At 41.6% G+C, this 20,563-nt stretch overlaps 1 protein-coding gene across 1 annotated transcript in view; it reads left to right on the top strand.

Annotated features, from left to right (window-relative positions):
• maml2 (mastermind like transcriptional coactivator 2) overlaps positions 1-20,563 on the top strand; it is a 45,115-nt gene that overhangs the window by 20,217 nt on the left and 4,335 nt on the right. The window contains exon 2 of the mRNA XM_078245791.1: positions 15,001-16,215. Within this exon, the coding sequence (XP_078101917.1) occupies positions 15,001-16,215 (1,215 nt within the window). The remainder of the gene's footprint in view (positions 1-15,000; positions 16,216-20,563) is intronic.

The following is a 20,563-nucleotide window of genomic DNA, read 5'->3' on the forward strand; positions in this document are numbered from 1 at the left end:
CAAGATCAGAGAGCAGCTTGAAATCTTGAAAACAATCCAAATATTTACAAGTGCTGATAGAATGTGTTAGGGAACCGTTTTATTGCTTGAGGTCAGGTCTGGACATAATATGCTAAGTGGACCATATTTTATGTTCTTTTTTCCAATTTTAGGGGTAAACTGCACCTCATGGAACTGGTTTGTAACTCACAAACATGCATTTAGCAGGCTGCAGATTCTCCTCAAGGTGGAGTGCTTGGGAAAGTAGGAAGGAAAGGGATAAAAAGTTGTGTAAATATGAAACCTTCATGCAAAATCATAATAATAATAATTGACCTTGTTTGTAGTTGAATGTCTCCTGTCAACAGTTTTACAAACTGTTTTATTATGGCGATCTAGGTTGAAATTAATTTGCACCACAGGAGATTTTTGTGTTGCAGCTCTGCAGTTAGCCACTGGGACAACACATTGGCAGCAAGGCTGAGTGGAACCTAGGTATGCTAATTTAGATTTTTCTTCTGACCGATAGCCGACCCTCATTAACCGATCATTAGCCATTAACCGACAAGCAGGCAAATTAGTCCCAGTTCAAACATCCAGAAGGCTCAGACATCATTTTCCGTGGACAGCTGAGGACTTGTACCGGTTGTGCAGCCACGATGTTGTTTGCATTATCGTGGACATCAGCCACTTTCCTGGAACCGCTTGTGCGTCCAACGCACTTTGTGGTATTTTGCACCTGCACCGTAGCAACATGTCCACAGATAGAAGATGGACAGCACGGTGTGTATGGCTGATTCAATGAGACACAGATGTAGCAGAAGTGCTTAAAACAGGATATTCATACAGCTTTTACTACTGTTGATGCTGGGAGCAGCAATGTTGGATTGTGTGGTGAGAGTGGGAAATCCAACTCCAGTTGACATTTCCGTCTGGAAAATTGAAAATTCTGACTTCCCAGTTCAACTGGAATGCGCCATGTGTCCGAGCCTGCCTCCGCGCATCCACCTCCGAGGTTGTCAGCTGTGTGTCTGCCTGGCATACTCCATACTACGTGTTTGAGACAGCCGATTTAACCCGCCAGTCCTCGTTGATATAGTGGATATAGTGATACAGTGTGTCCTAGAGCACTGCATTTTGACCAGTCAGCTGTGAAAGTCATGAACTGAGCAGAAAAAAAGCTTAAAACGCAACTTGCTAGTGCCAAGTTAGCATTAGCAACTTAACTAGCAAGTCCAAAACGGGGCTGATAACTAGCGGTGGTGACCCCGTAATGGTGTTACAACAGTGTTGTTGCAATTTTAACACATGCCCCGCCTAGAGATGAGTGTTAGAGCTACAGCTGTTTCTGTCCTGCAGATTGGTGCCAGTGGTTGGACTCAAACTGCAGTGCCAGATCTGTCTGAAACTGATCGTGTAGCCCTGCTATTGGTATCATGTGCTTTATTTACATTAATGGCACTGTTAAATGTAGGTCATTTAAAATGACCTGCAATTCACTATGTGTTCACCATAGATTGTATTTATTTATTTATTTTTACATTTTCTTAAGTTGGTCTTTAAATTGTCATTTAAATAGACCAAAGGCCTACGGAATATCCAGTATTTATATACAATTTAGCCTTTTCAGTAGTTAGTTCATTAAACCAGAATAAATTTTCAAAGCACTGACTAAAATACTGACACTTGTGTTTATCAGCGTTGTCCTCTTTGTCATTCCCAGTGAATTAAATCCCTTGGTAAGAGGGAATTTTCCCCTCTATTATGCTGCCTTGGCTAAGTTTGAATCACCAAGCTCATCTGTTTTGCCTGAAGTAGTCAAAGCAGGGGAAAAAAACAGCTGTCTAGTCAGTGAAGGGACGCCTTGCTGCTTGAGCTGTGAAATCCACACAAGCAAGCAGGATAATCTCTTCCACCTAAACCAAATATCACATCCGGGGATGGAAATGCAGAGAGTTCCATGTGCACAGCCTTGACCTAACAGGGTGTAATTTAATGTAACAGCAGGATAACGTATAACGTGTATATATATAAAGTAATATCCCAAAACACTCACATCGGCACTAAAGGTTAATGTTGCTTTTTGTTGCGATCGCATTTCTAACAGCATACCAAGGTTACCTCAGACAATGCTGCATTTTAAACTTCAATAACACACATGATTACGTGTTAATGTACAAAATGATCAGATTTGCTCAGCCTCCAGTAGCGACATTACGCTAGCTGGGGGACTTGTGTAGAGTACACTGGAAGTGAGAGATTGATTAACTCCCATTTCCGCTTCCCAATCCAATTTCTCCAACTTGTACCATCGCTGCAATCTGCCACTTTATCTGCCATATGACAGCGTCTGTCCGGTTAGATGAGATTGTTGTTCTACAGCCCATACAGACTGGGCAGAGGGAGCAGGGCCAGATTCTGTGCTTCCTCCTTCCTTTAGCAGATGCTGTGACGATAACCACATGGCCGTGAGTCCCTCGCCTGAGCAGTTTTCTTTGCTACGTTTTCAGGATTCGCTCTGTTTAGTTGCAGCATACACTAATACAAACTACTTTAACATGTATTGCTAGTTGAAGTAGTAGCAGCAGGATTGTACTTTTCATAGTAAATGTCTTTTTAAATTTTATTTAGTATGTTTAAAAAACTTATACTACAGCCACTTACATATCTACGTTCTTAAAGAACGTAGATATGTAAGTGGCTGTACTATAAGTTTTTTTCACTAGTAGGATTGGTACTTGGCCTTTAAACCACTGACAATCTTCACCATCAAGAACAGTTTGTCTATTTCCAAGCAACAGACTTGATGTTTACTTGACCAGATGCCACTACAGGTACAGAGGGCCTGCTTGTAATTGCTATGGACTATTTTTTTGGATGAGATAGAATGCTTAGGACACCATTTCTTTCAGCACGTGCCTTTATCGGCACAAATCCTCTTAATCATGTTGATCACAGCTTTGTGTTTCCCTTAACATCATGGGAAAGTTTTTTTTTTCCCACTTGGACAGATTACCTGAGAGCACACTGTCTCTCTCTCACCAGCTGCGACATGTAAAAAGACCTAAAGTGTTGACTCACAAGGCCTATTTAGACACATGCACACACACACGCACACACACACACACACACACACACACTGGAGCTGGCTGCATGCAGAAACTTGCTTCGAGACGTACATTAGGCTCTGCTGCAACCTTGAACTCTCCCTGCCACGGTGAGCGCCACCACTTGCCCAGACAGTGGTGAGCTCAGAACCTGCAGGGCTCTACTGGGAGGCAATTTAAGCAACCCTTGGAATGAAGTTATTTGTTATTTGTTAGTATGTGCAGGAGTATACACATTTTACCTTTTACATGAAAGCTGCGCTTGCTAGCCTAAATTTCAAATTGTGGCAGCGATAAAGAGTGTCCTGTTGGCTTTAAATGAAATGCTAAGACTCAGACAGTTTCTGTCTGTGCACAGGAAGTCTCGCATTGCCAGACCTTCCTCCACATTGCTGCTGATGAGGAACACAGCATTCCGGGATGGGAGAAAAACGTGCTCTGGTTTATTGGCATTTCTTTAAACCAATCACAATCGTCTTGTGCAGTGCTACGCGCCGGACAGAGCCACGGTGCCGCTGCAAAATAACCTCGGGAAGGAACCTATTTTGGTGGAACATGTGTACATTCAAAGTTTTAGTTAGTAGTTTTAGTCGTGCAACAGAAAACTCAGATTGGACAGATAGTCTAGCTAGCTGTCTGGATTTACCCTGCAGAGATCTGAGGAGCAGTTAACCATAGTCCTCAGAAATCCACCAGAGCTTAGAATTCCAACACAAAGAAAATGGAAGGTGACGGACATCCGGCCGAAATAAGGGACATCGGAGGAATATCCAGCGCCACCTGAACAATCCCAGAAATATAACGTCGTCAATATAGACTAGTGCACAGGAAGTGATAAATCTAAACTTAAAGCTGTATTAATCACTTTTTGACCACCAGGGTGCAGAACTGACATAGTCTTGACATATTATCACATTACAAAGGTAAAGTGACTAATGTTAACAACCAATTGCCTACTTACACATCCGGTTAAAACACTATTAGAGTCGTTGTCTCTGGCCACCTCACAAATGTTTGTCCAATATTCTCTCTCCTTTTAGCTCTGTTTTGGTCTCCACCGTCTAGAAAAAAAATATTTGGCTCTTTAGCTGCTAGATGTTACACTTTCTTCACCAGCTAGTGAACTCTGTCGGTCTGTTGTTTGGTGGTGGGAATGTAGCGTGCAGTGGATTTATCAGAGCTTATTTTTGTTGAAAACGGCGACCAGCAGTTTGAAACGGGATAGATGAGAGCGGTAAGAATCTGATTTTAAACTTCTAAACCTCTACTTGTAGTTGCTTTACATAACAGTATTTTCATTTACATCCTAGTTATCCTAATTCACCTATCAAATCATTTTATTATTTATTTATTATTATTATTTTTACGATGCTATTGCTTCTTCTTTGTGTTGTCCCTTTTCTCTCTCTTTGTCTTTGTAATTGACTCGATGTCATTGTAAATTAGGTTCGCCCCTCAATGATCTAATTAGTTTATTAGTATCAATAAAGGTTGAATGAATGAGACAGAACCAAACCGTAAATGTGCTGTAACCAAAACACTGAGATAAAAGAGGACAAAAAGCTCTGTGAAGTTAGGTTGGCACCAAGGGCAAAAGCCCTTTCACATTATTATAATTTGATTCAATAATAATATAAATGATTCATTAATAGAGCTTTAAGAGTTCAAATCAGACACCCCAGTTACCTCACATCAGCAGTGTTCAAAGTTATCTAGTGCAGCTATTAATGAATAGAAACTGCTCTACCTGATGATTCCCTTGAGTTTCTTTTTGCTTTTTGTGGCAGTCAAAGTCTGAACAGTTGTGCTTTAGGTCGCATCTATCCAGAATTAAGGCCAACAGTTTTGAATTTAACTGAATTGTTTGTTTTTCATGGATGATGGTACAGTATTTAACTAATATCTAAGATACATTATGTGATGTTTTTGTTTTTGTCCTTCTGGGAAATGTCATGCTAATGATACATTTTTAGAGGTCACATATTTTCTGCACCATGATCCCCAGTGCTCCCCATCCCCAAACACACACACACACACACACACACACACACACACACACACACACACACACACACACACACACTTTTTCCTTGGTTTGAGTCTGTGAGAGCTCTGCAGTGTTTTCTGTGTCCGTCTCTGCCAGCACCGGTCTGCACAGACCTTATTTGGAATGTCAGAACTGATAGGAGTGGGAGTCAAACAAAGCTTCCCACTCATTTATTTTTTCTTCTTACGTTCTAGCTGCAGCAGTCCCTTTTTTAAACCGAACTAGCAGAGGATTGTTTCAGAGCACGAGTGCAGATTAGTGCGACTGCTTGCCAGTCTAATGCGTGTGTGTGTGTGTAATTGAAGTGAAAGCTGAGAGAGATGACAAAACCCAACAAGTATACCCTTTTCAACCGGTGGATTTTTCCAAGCTTTCTACGTTGAAGCGGTTTAAAAACACTAAATGTCTTTCCCCTCTCTAAAAGCATGAGGCTTATCAAGACCTGGCTGAGTGAAGCAGCATTAGCACAGCATTTACCACTCAGCCCAGGTTTCCCATGGGATGTAAAATGGATCCTTGTTTCACTGGGAAATCGCCACAGCAATGCTGCTAAAGAGCACTTTGCTGCAATTAGATATTGACCAATATTGTTTCCTGATTTGGAATAGCAGTCACTGGGCTTAAAAGGGAGCATCAAAAAAGTCATAATTCAAATAGCTGTGATAGGACATAAACAGCTCTTAAGTACTAAATATGGTACAATTAAAGATTAGCTAATCAATAGTTGCTGCAGACTAGTGGGCTGCTAGTGAAGCTAGATGTTGGTTTTCTTTCTTGTGGCCAGAGATATGACTGGAATGGCTCTGGACTGTGTTGCTCTACTCAGCAGTGGCACTGTTGGCTCTCACCCTGCTGCAGCTGCATGCTGAAGAGCAGCCAGATGTTTGAGATGGTGAAATGAGCCTAGCGAGCAGGAAACGGCTCTGCATGCCATAGGAATCGTCTTTGAAAACAGGAAGGGAACTTGTTCCGTGCTTATGGGCCTTTTCCTGTGGCATGACCTAAGGCAGGCCTTGTGTTTGACGGTTGCTGGGAAAAAGGTACTTGTGGTTGTATGGCGATGGCCTTTTAAGGGCACAAACATTCTCGGAGAGCTATAGACCTGTTTAACAAGGGATTGGTTTTCAGAGAAGCTGAAATCATCACGTTGTCGTTTATCTTTATCTTTTCACATGATTGGTTTACCTCTGCAGCTTTAACATCTTTGTGTAACGTCATAGATAGACAACAACAAAAAAAATCTACGGAACCTAGTGTGTTAACCAATGTCATATAGCCCCAAGACATATGTTTCAGTGCTAGTATTATCCTGGTTTACATGCTCTAAATAACTAATTCCAACATCCCAGGATTGTTAACTTGAGGATTTGTCTTTCCTTTTTGTCATGCTCACAGTGACCTCTGGTGTCTGTAGGGATTGATCAATTCTTGTTTTGAAGCCTTGGCTGTTAGGAATCCTTTAATGTTCTGATTTATGTTAACCCACCCACACCCTCAAGCAGTTTTTTTCCATCCTGAAAATAGTAGGCAGTTACCTCCTGCCTCTTACATTTAAGCGGACACAGTTCACATACAGTATACCAATTTAATGAAACGTTTCATGGTATGCATCATATCCTTTTATTTTTGGTGCACAGCATGCAGCACTTGTAAATGTGGATAGTAAATAGTAAAAACTGATATATGGTGTTTCCAGCTCAGAGGGTGCTGGACCAATTCAAACTAAATTAAACCCTTTGCGCCATCATAGCAGCTTAGCCTATATGCAGTTGGATTGCATGAGCTGTAGGGTTATCTGGGCTTGTTAAATGGTGGGATGTCTTCCTGCCCATCGCCTTTCTCTCACTTACAATGACTAAGTGAAGACAAAGGTGGTGGTTGCTTTTATAGGAAAAAAATGATCCTGTGGCCAAAGATCAGGATGTGGCAGTTCAACATGGAAATTCTTTTTTAGTTTTGCTTAATGTGCTTTAAAGCCGTGCATTATGAACACACCCTGTAGTTTCCCACTTTGAATCATTTATCGAAGGCATCCCTTTTACTCTGGAAGCTACAGTGAAGCTGGCTGCATGGGATTGGTCCTGAGTCTGGGGAGCCCTCAGTCCTCCTCAGTAAATGTCTCGGTGGTTAAGAATGACATGTGGATGAGAGGCGACAGCAGTGTCAGAGGCTCTGTGAGCCACATGGCCATGGGTGATGTGATGTGACGGCTTGTCAATGCGATGTTGGTGACCTGTGGTACGTCTGCAGTGGCATGGCCTAGCTGGTGCTGCGCTGATGCCTTGACAGAGCCTGGCTACCCCCTCCTACACACACACACACACACACACACACACACACACACACACACACACACACACACACACACACACACACACACACACACACACAGCCCATATTTGTTCCCAGGATCACTTCACTGCTATTCTGCCATCCTGGGAATCTGACAGGACAATATACTCGATGGAATACATTTGTATTCAAAATCAGCTTTACTAATGACTCACACTATCCAAGAGCAGCTTCACACACCTTGTCCACTCACTCTCAGTTCAGGACTCATCTCATCTAGGGCTGCAACCAACCATTATTTTGATTGTCGATTAATCTGTCGATTATTTTCTCGTTCAATCGAATAATGGTTTGGTCCATAAAATGTCAAAGAATGGTTTAAAAAATGGCAATCGGTGCATTCCAAAGCCCAAGATGACGTCCACAAATGTCTTGCTTTGTAAAAAAATAGTTGTCGTTTGATTTAAAGGGGAACTATGCAGTTTTTCTAGCTTAATTTACCTTAACTGAACAGCTTTGGAGTCATTGGAATGGTTATATGGCTTTTTTCGAGTTGAATGGTGGTAGTCTCGATCTCCCCTAGAGCCTGTGAGTGGGAAAAACCACCCTTGCAACTTTCGGCCGGCGAGCTGCCGGCCTCAGCGTCAGGAAGTATAGCGTGATATCAGGTCTCGCAATGTAACGAGTTGCTTCACGGTACTGCATACATACGCCCATTCAGGAACCTAAAAAGAAGCAGAAAGCTAGGAAAGCATTGTCGGAGGAACAGAGAAAGAGGAAACGGCAGACTGACCGAGCAAGGAGTCAGACATGAGTAAACATAGGAGCTGCCGAATATCTATTCCGAAGCTGTAGGGGGAGCTCTATAGAGAAACCTGCCAGCAAAAAGCCAGAAAACAGCGAAGAAATGGCCAAAACTGCATAGCGCCCCTTTAATAGTTGACAACTAGTCTATTATTCTTTGCAGCTCGGCTCTTATCATTGTAATGGGTGTGCAGTGGCTGGTGGCTGCATAGATAGCAGCATTGCTTGTTACTTTTTTTTAAGGGGCCCCACATATTTCTTTTCTGGGGTCCATGCATATTTTCGGAGCTGCTTCCTTTCCCTCTTTTAGCCCCGGGGATATCACATTAAACTCATCTGCTTGATTCGGAACAAAAGACACTCCAAAGTAAGAACTGATTGGAATGCTGGCTATTCTTTGCATTTGGTTAATGGAGAGCCCATATTTGAATGTGAAGTGTCTCCAACAACATTCTTTCATGTGCAAGCTGCCTTTTATTAAAATAGCAAGTTTCTCCATGGAATGTTGAAGCAGAGCTACATTAAAAAAATCCTCCTTCAGTAAACATAATGGATGAATTCTCTTCAAAGGAGCTCTTATCATCTCTTCCCATTTCCCAGAGGCTGCCACAAAGCTGCCTCTCTTTTTTTTTTCTTCTTCCTGCTACTACTGCTGCTGCTGCTGCTGCTCATCCTTCGCTCCTGCCTGCTCTCTGGAGGGCAGCCTCAATCTAATACAACTGTGTCAGGAAGTGTGGGGATGCAAAGTGCTGATGAGCCAAAAGTAGCCCACCTCTGCAGTGTGCTGCTTCGTCCCAACTCGCTCCAGCCTGATTAGGGAAGCACACCGTGAATCTATACTCACATCCCTCCGCAACCGTAAGGCACATGCCCTGTAGAAACAGATTAAATATGTTTCAGGAATATGATTTCTATTCCAAGTATTCTGTTTTGAGAAAAACAAAAACCTTGAAAAACCTTCTATTTTTTTATGTTTGTCAGCTATTAAGTTGTCCACAAAAACTGGGTCTTTTGTTGGACAAAAAAGGCCTATTTTTCCTTGTTGTTTTGTTTTATTTTAATGCTAAAAGTAGCTGCCAAGATTTCCAAGAGGCAGCTATATCATTTGTCTGCCAAACCTTGCTTCAAAAGCATCTAGTTTAGTATTTCCTGCTAGATTATCATAAAACATACCTTTGCTGGTGTGGCATGTTTCCTTTTTAACTCAGTTATAATTGCTTGTAGTTGCCTCAGTGCGCCGTTTAAAGTTATACCATTTCCTTTTTTGTTACTGCTATGCAAATCTTGCCTTCAAATTAAATCTATGTACGCCTTAAAGCCCAAAAAAATCTTTAAGCTTAGCTTAAACTCAAACTAAAAATGCTAAATTGTCAGTATTGTGTTAGTAGCATTTAATCATGGTTATCCTGGGACATATTCGGTTGTTTCATAGGATCAGATACATTGTGCACACCTTGCGGTTACCTGAAATGTGCTGATTAAAAACAAGCCATGACTACCAAGTCAAGGGAGGATTAAAAACAGGTTACAGGAAAGACAAAGCAGAATCTGACAGCGCTCCCGGCCTGCTTTGACTGAAACTATAAATTGCCTTGTGACACATACTGTACCACAGCAGTCTCAGCCTCAGCTTTCTTACCTTGCTTTAAATAATTAAACTTTTCAAGTTATCCAGGATGTTTTATTCAATTTCTCTGGATATAGTTAAGCTTACAGCTAGTACAAACCCCATAATTACTCCAAACTAGCTCAGCATTTTGCGAGCAGATAGTTGAATTTTGTATGACAGCTGATCATTGGCACTGGTCTGAGGGCTCTTGTTTCTTATCTGGCAATAAACGAGCTGAAATCCCCTCTTGCAACAGTATGCAACCTGCAGAACCGCATAAATATTATGTCTCCCTAGGAACACAATAGTCATATTTATTCCTTTATTTTAGGACTGTTTTTTCCATGTCAAATGCAGAGAGGAAGGTTTCGATCTCTCGTAGGAGCGGATTGCAACATGTTTCAGGCCTCTGGTGAATAGATTAAAGGCTGGCGAGCTACATCTTTTGTTGAACCACGCTCTCATACCCAAACACAGACCCAAAGCCTCCGAACACTCTTAAAACTATACTCTTTAAGCATGCATGGCTCTGAGCGCTGTGCCACTGGACTGACAGATGGTACCAGGAGGCTGGTGTTGCGTCCCTGTGACGGCTCACCCGGAGCCCCATCCACAGTGCTCAGCATCAACACACTGCTCAGCGTGACACATGGGCTACCAGCCCTTCAGCTCCCAGGAACAGATAGCTTCTATTGATGTGGCCAAGGTCAGGTTCCTCACTGCCACAGTCAAAGGGCATCAATGAGCAGCATCGTAAAGGTTATAGTCAAAAAATGACATCCATTCTTGACTCTCTTAAAATTATTTTTCTGGGAAATTGTTTGTCCATAGGTAGTTCAGTTAAAGCACATAGGATGGATGGATTCCACAAATAAGTTACACCAGAATCTTAAAAACGTCCTCTAAACCAACAAGTCCTCGAAAGCATAAGATGATATCGGTAGTTTATTTCTACCCTCTAACACAGGAGAGTTTTCCATCCTCATATCTAAACCGGAAAACCTAACGGTCGCGGTTTCAAACAAGTCAATGTTGTGAAAGGGTTGCAGTTTGGTTAGGTTTTAGGCACCAAGACTACTTTTGAAAAAGATTGTGGTTTGGGGGAAAATCAGACGTTACTTCACTTCTGGGATACGCACGTGGCACTGAACGTGATGTAGGTCCGTTTGTTCTGTCTGTTCCGTAAAGGTTGTTTTAACCCTTCCACTACCCCAACCTGCTTCCTCATGAGGAACTTGGTGCTCTAAAGGCGCTGACACACCAACCCAATTATCGGCCGTCGGACAGTCTGGCGAGGTCAGTGACTCGAGTCTGTTCGGTGTGTTCCGTGCCGTCGTCCGTCCGAGGGGCCGTCGTCCTTCATTTTGGCTGATTTGACATGTATAATCGGTGGGGTGGGCACTGCCGGCAGTCGGACTCAAATGACCCATGTGATTGGTAGAGTGCTAACCCGGAAACGGGGAGCGGAATGAGCGGGACTAGAGTCTCTCAAAATCTGACGAAAATCTTTTAAACTGACCTTTGTTGATCTGAAATGAAGACAGATTCAGCAACTTCACGGCCTATTTCTCGCTTAAAATGTTTTCAGAAACACGTTTCGGTGAACTATTTTAGTACAATATAAGATCGTATTCTGAAGGAGCCGCCATGACAGTCTGTCTTTGAACTTCCAGAGAAATAAGACCCACGTGACGTTGTTCGTCCAATCAACTGCCGGTTTTCATTTTTGGGCGACAATAGAGATTAGTGCCGCCTGCTGTTATGGAGATGTATTACGTCTCGTCGCTTTGGTGTGTTCCGAGGCACTTTTTTGACCAATTTGGGGAGACTGATCAGCCCAACTGCCTTTTTTGCCGATGTTTGGCCATCGACTCTGTGTGTCCGGGCCTTTAGGTAATATTTCAAGGTTTTGGCCGACGATACCCGAAAACAATTTTTTTTTCACCTTGCCTTTCAGGGCTTCCGTACAAACAAATTCTTTTGGAACAATAACATTCTTGACTAAACGTTCTGCTTATTACTAATCTAGGCGTTGACAGTGGGTGAATCACTTTTTAATCAACACAGAAAATACATCAGCAGTTCTTTCATCTCTAAGATGATCAGTATATATACAGTACCAGTACATGTGAGCCTCTCGTGCAGCAGGAGTCACTTTCAAGTGATTCTGAGCTTCTAAGCTCATTAAATGTTAATCAAGAAATCTATTTTCAGATCACACGGAGATCTGTCATGAGGATTTCAGGCCAGCTAGGAGGCCACTGCTTCTGTGTAGTGAGCGCTGAGTGAACAGGGTGGTCCTTTATCTAAACTCAAACACACTTTACATTTCCAATAAATATAGTTTTTTTTTTTTTTGCCAAATGAAGGATGCACACATGACAGTGATCTAACAAAATCTCCACTGCACTTCTCAAGAAGGTTCAGTTTTAAATTTGAACTAAGAACTACTCTCGACTAGAGTCCATTTTTAAATGGCACAGAGGCAGTGGTGAGACAACCCAATCTCACTATGGCTTTTTGCAACACGTCCACTGTCCTTTCCATTATTCATGATGTGTTTTCTCAGACAGTGCCTTGAACCATGATGAGTACTCCTGTCTGTCTTCTCCAGAAAGAGCCCTCTGGAACAAGAGAGAAAGAGTGCATGAGCTGCACACACTAGAAGGCCTGTTTTCATCTGTGTTTGGAGAAAAACAGATGTCCAGTAGTCTGGAGTTTAGTAGTCACAATGTTTAATAGTCTGGGTCTCAGTGAAGATGGTAAAAGGGAGCTAGTGAATGAGCCCTACTGTGGATGCACTTATGGAACAAAATTAATTCTCTGTATTAACTTGGCACCAACCAGCCAGCCTGTCATTACATCATCTGACAAGATTTCTTTCTCTCTAGTTTCTGTCAAGAACTTTTCTACTGAGGTTTACTTTGTGGCAAAGTGTATCTAACTTCAAAATAGCAGTTGCTTTTCTTTCGCAAGCATTGCAGTTTCTACTCAAATTTAAATATACAAAAGGCTAACTGTGCTACATTTAAAAATACATACAAAAATACTGAGACTGAATTACACTACACTTACAGAACCATACTACTTTGAAAACAACAACATGTCTGGCCCATTAAGAACAAATATTGCACATTAATAGTTAACTAAGTATTAAAGGCACGGTTGATAACTATTTCCAGGAGCCCCAAGGAGATGCTATTTTCAAATCTTGCTACCTTTCTTAACGTTACCTGCCTTTAATGTAAAACTATTAATAGTTATCCCTCCCCTTTTAAGTACAACACCACCACCATCAAAATAATAATCATCATCCACATGCATTGTATATGTTGAAACTCTTACACACTTATTAGCTTTAATAAGTCACACACACACACACACACACACACACACACACACACACACACACACACACATATACAGTGGCACTCATAAGTTTATGATCCCATGCTAAAGTCGAGTAAAAAGAGGAATAAAAAAATCATCTTTTGGAAATTGATCTAAAAGCCTTAATTAAAAAAATGAGGAAAAATCCAATCTTTAAGGACACCAATTTTCTTTGTGAATGAATAATGTAATGTAAATAAATAAATGTTCTTCCTTAAAATACAGGGGGCATAAGTAAGTACACCCCTATGTTAAATTCCCATAGAGGCAGGCAGATTTGTATTTTTAAAGGCCAGTTATTTCATGGATCCAGGATACTATGATCCTGATAATAGCCTTTGGAATTAAAATAGCCCCCCCCCCCCCACATCATCACATACCCTTCACCATACCTAGAGATTGGCATGGGGTACTTTCCATATATATATATATATATATATATATATATATATATATATATATATATATATATATATATATATATATATGCCTTGATTAAAATGTGAAGATGTATCTCTGAACAGTTGTTAACCAGATTAGCATGAGATAATACAGTCACAAACAGTGTAGTGAACTGCAGGATTCACTCCAAACCCTCAGGCTATGAATCATATTAATGTAATGTGTGCCAGCAGGTGGAAATGACTCACATTTGTTCCCACAGTGAAATATGCTCCACACTGATACTCCTCTCCTGCGCTGTGCTGTGCTCAGGTTGGTGTACGATCCAAGCCATTTTGTTTCCATGCAGGCACCACAAGCTGGTCAGATAATCAGTCATTTTTATGTGTCTATAACAGTGTGCCTTTTGTATTCCACTGGATAGACAATTTCTTTCTCAGTGAATTATTTTTAATGACTCATACGCTCAAACTCCATTGTTTTGTTGACACAACAACAATATCTGCTCCTGGAAATACAAATAATCTAGTTTTATGCTGTGATAACATTTTGTTTGGGGTTTTTAATGCTTCAGTTTTATGGAGATGTTAATGAGTGGTTAGAGTTGTGAGTCTTATTACCTATTAAATGAAGACAGGGGGATATAGGAACAAAAATAAAAGTCAGATATCACCAGAATGTTAAGCAGAATCTCAGCCACAAAGGAGAAGCTCTATCTAAGGAAGCACAATGGAAGAAAATATAATGTATGCAAATGAGGGAAACAAAGACCCTATTGTTCTCTCTGCGGTGTGCTGACTGTATCAGATTCCTAGCTATCTTTTCAGCTCATCCTCTGTGCTCCAACTACATTATAATATATCTAAACATTGTTCCTCACCAAGTATTTAAATAAAACAATAAATGAAATGTATGTTACCTAAATGTATCTGCTTGATTTCACAAAGTGATGTGACTGGCTGATTATTGTCAGAATAAAGCATTTGAGATGTCAACACTGTTCTGAAATCAAGCTATTCTACTGAATGAAAACGCTGTCTATTAATAAAAGTAATCATCCTAAATTCCACAAGCTGGTCGAGTGTGCAGCATCTACAGGCCCTGGAGCGAACTGTAAAATCTAATTAATTTACATAGTGGTACTTTGAGCTGCATGTAAATGTAATGCACCCATACTCCATTTAAATTGGATCACAAGACAGCTTTTGAACCAAGTGCAATAATTAAATTCTTGTTATAAAAAATGTTTTCTTGTGGGTAAGTCTTGAAATTCAAACTGCATTACCGTGGAGTTTTTTTTAATTTTTTTTTTTTTTTTTAAACACTTTAAAACCCAGTGTTTCTTATCCCCATTCTGTTGTGTTTTGCAGCTTCAAGGATCTTTGCGAAGAAAGATTGAGGGACACGCACCAGGACACGCACCAAAGCAGAATGGGCTCTCCTGTGGTTTCTCTGGATCCGACTTTAAGCGGGTCCGTGTGGATACCGGTGGTCTGGGACACGGGCCCTGCAACCATAACTTAACACAGTCTCATTCTCTGCAAGGGTCCTCAACCATGGGCATGCAGAGGAAGAATTACATGATGCCCCATGGAGTGGGCTCAGACATATTCAACATGACCCTGAAAGAAATGAAAAAAGAGCCCATTGAGGTCCAATCTTGTGGCCAGTCGAACGCAGAGATGATTTTCGACTTCAAAGACGAAGGTGGTGGTCAGATTGACCCAGACCTCCAGGATCTTTTCGATGAGCTGACAAAGACAGTGCCAACGCTGAACGACCTGGAGTTTGAGAAGATGCTGAAGCAGGATGATACATTCGGTTTGGATCTAGGCCGGCCGAGCTCAGCAGGAGCAGCTGCCAGTCTGTGTTCCCCAATGGATAAGCCCATAAAGATGGAGCACTCCCCAGACTTTGGCCAGGTTCATGGTGGCTCGCCGCAGCTTCGACCAGCCTCGGCCGGACCCTCTTTCACATTGACCAGCACATCTTCTACCGCCACGTCGCAGAAAGCTAACACTCAGGCAGGACACCCCAGAGCATTGCCCTGCTGGCCAGAAATATCCCACGCAGAGCAGCTGAAGCAGATGGCAGCCAACCAGCAACAGCCGAGCTCTCTGCTCCATCACCACCATCAAACACCACCTGCAGGATTGACCAACTGGGCTCCTGCCATGAGCACCCACACCTCCACCAGCGCCTTCCCCCAGGACAAGGTCTCCAGCCCGGCCCCGCTTAGCCAGCAGAGGATGGGCTCACAGAGTAAAGGGATCAACAACTGCCTCTTCAAGTCAAATGGCCACAATGGCTCCCATCATTTGGACATGAAGGTTCTCAGCACCAAGCCCACGTTGCACTTCAGCCCCAAAGCCCCCCATTCTGCCAACCAACCGATGCCAATCATGGCAGGCTCAGTGAACAAGACTTCAGGCCAGCAGCAGCAACAGCCACCATCGACCGGCCAGAATCAGCCACATTCAGCTCTCCACTTCCAGAACCAACAGATCTCCACATCAGGTGCTCTTTGTCTGCAACCCAAGCCGGTTCCCACAGGGCTCCCATTCAAACTGTCACAACAACGACAGGTAAGGACTCTGTCCAAAATTACTTTGCACAGGATTGCTCTTAGGTGAAAACTTTGTATCTCCTATGTTTTGAACAAAATGGCCATGTGCATTTGTTGAAGACTGAGCAGTTTTCACCGTATCCAAAACCTCAATACTTTTTACAACTATAGAAGAGCATGGAATCCAACTGTACTGTAAACATCTAAAATCACCAGATTTGTAGTTGCAAGGTCTTTAAGTGACATATATCTACCTTCATGTAGCTATGTGATTATGACATGTATGAGTCAGCTCAAGCGCTAATGAGGAAAGGCTACCGACTTTGCTCTTTCTACGGACTAGAACAACAACGGCAGAACTGGCAGCAGCATTGACGTCAATGCTTCGATTTGATTTGATGACCTACTTGGTGGGATCAAGCCTTTCATTCACCATAAAAGAACTCATCTTAACCCAGTAAGTTTACAAGAGAGACTTGCAGTCACTCTGAGAGTCCTGGCATCCGGTTGCCCAGGAGCTCGTTCATGCTTCCTGTTTCCCCTTTGCCGCTGAAAAAAAAAGACCTCGGCTCGCGCGCTATAAATCCGGGCGCATTGGCAAGATCTACGTTAGTTTGACGTCACGATGGCGCGCACCTGGTTGGGAACGGCCAGTATAATTTATCTTTTAGTCTTCCTCATCAATCTGTCTGAAACAACAACAATGCAGTGCTGTGTGTTTCGGGACTTTATTTGCATTGTTCTAGCTGCCTGAATGTGCTTATGTCGTTGTGACTCCCTTAAATATGTATTTCCCCTGAAAGTGTTTTGACGATGACACAGATTGCCAGAGCATGGTAGATTAACATGCAGGACTTCTAATTTCTCTGCTTGTCATGGTGGCTCCCCGTCAGGGCACAGATATGCACAGCGGGATTTGCTAATTGGAGGTTGTTAGCTACAAGGGACAAGTGGTGGAAAATGACAGTAATCTGCTTAGCCTGGTGCCGGGGGTTGAATCACTGATTTGTTATGATTGGGGAGATTTAGACCGTCCCCTTCTTTCATTTTTGCTCTAACAGTATCTGTAGCTGTCTTTGTGTGAAATGATAATGTGAGCCACACAAGAGAGCTCTCGTAACCTCTACAGATCAAGGGAAGTGCTTAAGTGACTGGTAGGGGGTGGGAGAGAGGGAGGAAGTCACACAGGCGTGGAAGTAAACAAGGTAGGATGACAAATACGTCGTCACACATGGCTAAAACAGAACCTGTTTTACCACTATACTGTACCAGAGAGACATTTACACTCTAAACAGGATGTATGGTGTTCATGGGTTGTCTTAAAATTTCCCTTAAAGTGCTCATATTATGCTTTTTGGCTTTTTCCCTTTCCTTTATTGTGTTGTATATCTTTTTGTGCACGTTATAGGTTTACAAAGTGAAAAAGCCCAAAGTCCACCCCAAAGGGACTTACCATCTCCAACAGAAAACACTGTTCACAAACTGCCACAAACAGCTCTATTGTAGTCCAGCCTTTACTTCAGAGACAAATGTGACATAACTTTGTAACTAGGGCTGTCAAAATAACGCGTTAATTTCGATTAATTAATCTGACAAAAAGTAGACAGATTAACAGATTAATCCATTCCATATTGACGTTTGCATACAGACTCAAATCTGGTGCCACTGATATGTCTGCGCTTCTCTCTGCTGCTCTGAAACAGACGTTACAGGCAACACAAACCCCGCTGCACGTGACGCTAGTTAACACTATACTCGACAGCAGATAACGTTAGCCTACCGCTAGCTAGTAGCTGGATTAAACACGGTTAAAATGCTGACAGCTAACGCTAAACGGTGTAAAGTTTGACTGTGTTTTACTGTAGAGGATTTAACAATCTGCAGCTGCCGTTGGAGAAACAACACAGCCGGTGCGTTCAATGAAACTGGTAAACTAAAGCCTCGTGGTGCATTTGAAGTTATTGTAAATGTCCTTTTCCTATCTGGTGGTTGTTTTTGTCGTTCAACAGCAATTTACTAGTGAAATAAGTTATTGTTATTGTTATACATTATTATTAAATCATTTAATTTTGACCATATGGCCTTAGCAATACACAAGCCGTTCTTTAATGTCACCAACTGTTGTTTAGTACCCTTTTTTTTTTCTTTTCTTTTTTTGCTTTCTTAAAAAGTATCGGTTCAGGCACCGTTAATTATGTATGCGATTAATTTAATTAAATTAATTAATCACAGAGTATGTAATTAATTAGATTACATTTTTTAATCGATTGACAACCCTATTTGTAACACACGTTATAATGCTCGCCTAGATGCTAGCATGGCACTCCCTCATGCTCCGCAACTGACTAGCTAGCAATATTTACTGCACATGTGCTATTCCCAACAAAGATGGAACAGAAGTGCGATGTCTCACTGTGTAGCTAAAGTTTGAAGTTTTCTATGAATGTGTGAGGCAGAAATATACAAAACCTTTTAAAATGTGTGAATTTCAGGACTATTTAGGAATATTTTCTATACACACAATCATTTCATTTTTTTATTAAGTCAATCAATCAAAAAAGAAAAAGTCAATACATTTTTGTTAAGGTACAATTCCAGTGAAATGTTAACCGATTATGTACTGGTTATGTCAGAATTAGTATTAGTGTCAGCAGTGGTCATAATCAGTAATAATATTTTGTAGTTCTATACTTTAAAACATAAGCAGTTTATTTTTGAAATGACAGTTTGGAGAAATAAGGGGAAGAGACTTAGAAGAGCTGGATATCAAATAATGAAAAAAGCTTGAATGGATATTGATAAATTATTTTAAAAAGCTGCTGAAAGGGCGCCCAGATAGCTCATTTGGTAGAACGTGCGCCCATATATAGAGGTTTACTCCTCGAAGCAATGGGCCCAGGTTCAACTCCGACCTGCAGCCCTTTGCTGCATGTCATTCCCCTTCTCTCTCCCCTTTCATGTCTTCAGCTGTCCTGTCAAAAATAAAGGCTGAAAATGCCCAAAAAATCATCTTTAAAAAAATAAAAGCTGCTGAAAGTAAAAGCTCAGTCACCTTTGGTCTTTAAAATGCTGATGTGACATGCAGCTGTGCTCAGGTGTAGAAGGGGTACAGGCTTGGTGAGACAACTTTCCCAAGGACATTGTGTTTTAATGTGCACTTTGAACAAATAATATATGCAAACATGAAGCTGGGTGTATGACAGCAGAGGAATTGAGAAGAAGAAACAAGAGCCACCATGGTTTTAGAACAAGTGTTTAAAAAAAGGCTGATATTGGTGTTTGTCTTTGCAGTCAGCATTGACAGGGTTTAAAGTTTAGCAAATGAGGAAGGGGCAGCTCACAGAGAGGAGAAAAGAGTGGAGCCTTTTCCCACAGTGAATTGAATTAGTAATGGCAGAGAAATAAAGGTCCTGCAAGAGGGCCCTGATCCCCTGTGTAACACTAGCAAGTAGCAGTGGGCTTCCCCCCACTGAGTGAAGCCGAGGAGCCTTTTTAAAACAGCCAGAGACGTGAGCTTTGGTGCTTGTTTGAAGCTTCTTACAGTTTTAATAATCGGTTGCTGAGTCAAACATGTCAAAATTCCAATCCACCACTCTGCAACTCTCTAGCTACGCATGCACGTGCGCACACACACACACACACACACACACACACGTGCGTTTCACTATCTTTTTGGGGACCCGTCATTGACATAATGCATTCCCTAGCCCCTTACCTTAACCATCACAACTACATGCCTAACCTTAACCCTTACCCTCACCCTAACCATAATCTAACAACTTCCTACAACCAAGTCTTAACCCTCAAAGAGCCCTTTAAACTTGTTGGGTCCAGCATTTTGGCCCCACAAAGCTGTCGGGACCACACACACACACACACACACACACACACACACACACACACACACACACACACACACACACACACACACACACACACTTTTTTTCAAAGTATGGATCTTAGTAGAGGACACTAAGGCATTATGAAACCTGAGTTACTGTGGTTGGTTAGCAATGCTTTCAAGGACAAAATGTAGCTAGTCCCATCAGTAGTGGAGCTGTATGTTGTATTTAAGATGAAAGGAGGAAAAAAAACTGACTTTTAGGGTTCCATGACAGTGTAAATAGCAAACTAAAACACAATCCTGGTGTAGTAACAAGTATTACAGGTCTTTGTTATGTATTATGTCTGAAATGAAAGTGATTCCTAATTCTTGCCACTGTAAAAAACTATTGGTTTCCTCGCAATTAAAAGCAGTATTTTAATATAATAATAATCATAATAATAATAGTCATTTTCTGGTAACTGAATGCAATAGTACAGAAAGGACTATTTTAAAGGAATATTTAAGCGACATGTTTCGAGCA

The sequence above is a fragment of the Sander vitreus genome, chromosome 3 (assembly GCF_031162955.1).
Source record: "Sander vitreus isolate 19-12246 chromosome 3, sanVit1, whole genome shotgun sequence".
Classification (NCBI taxonomy): Eukaryota; Metazoa; Chordata; class Actinopteri; order Perciformes; family Percidae; genus Sander; species Sander vitreus.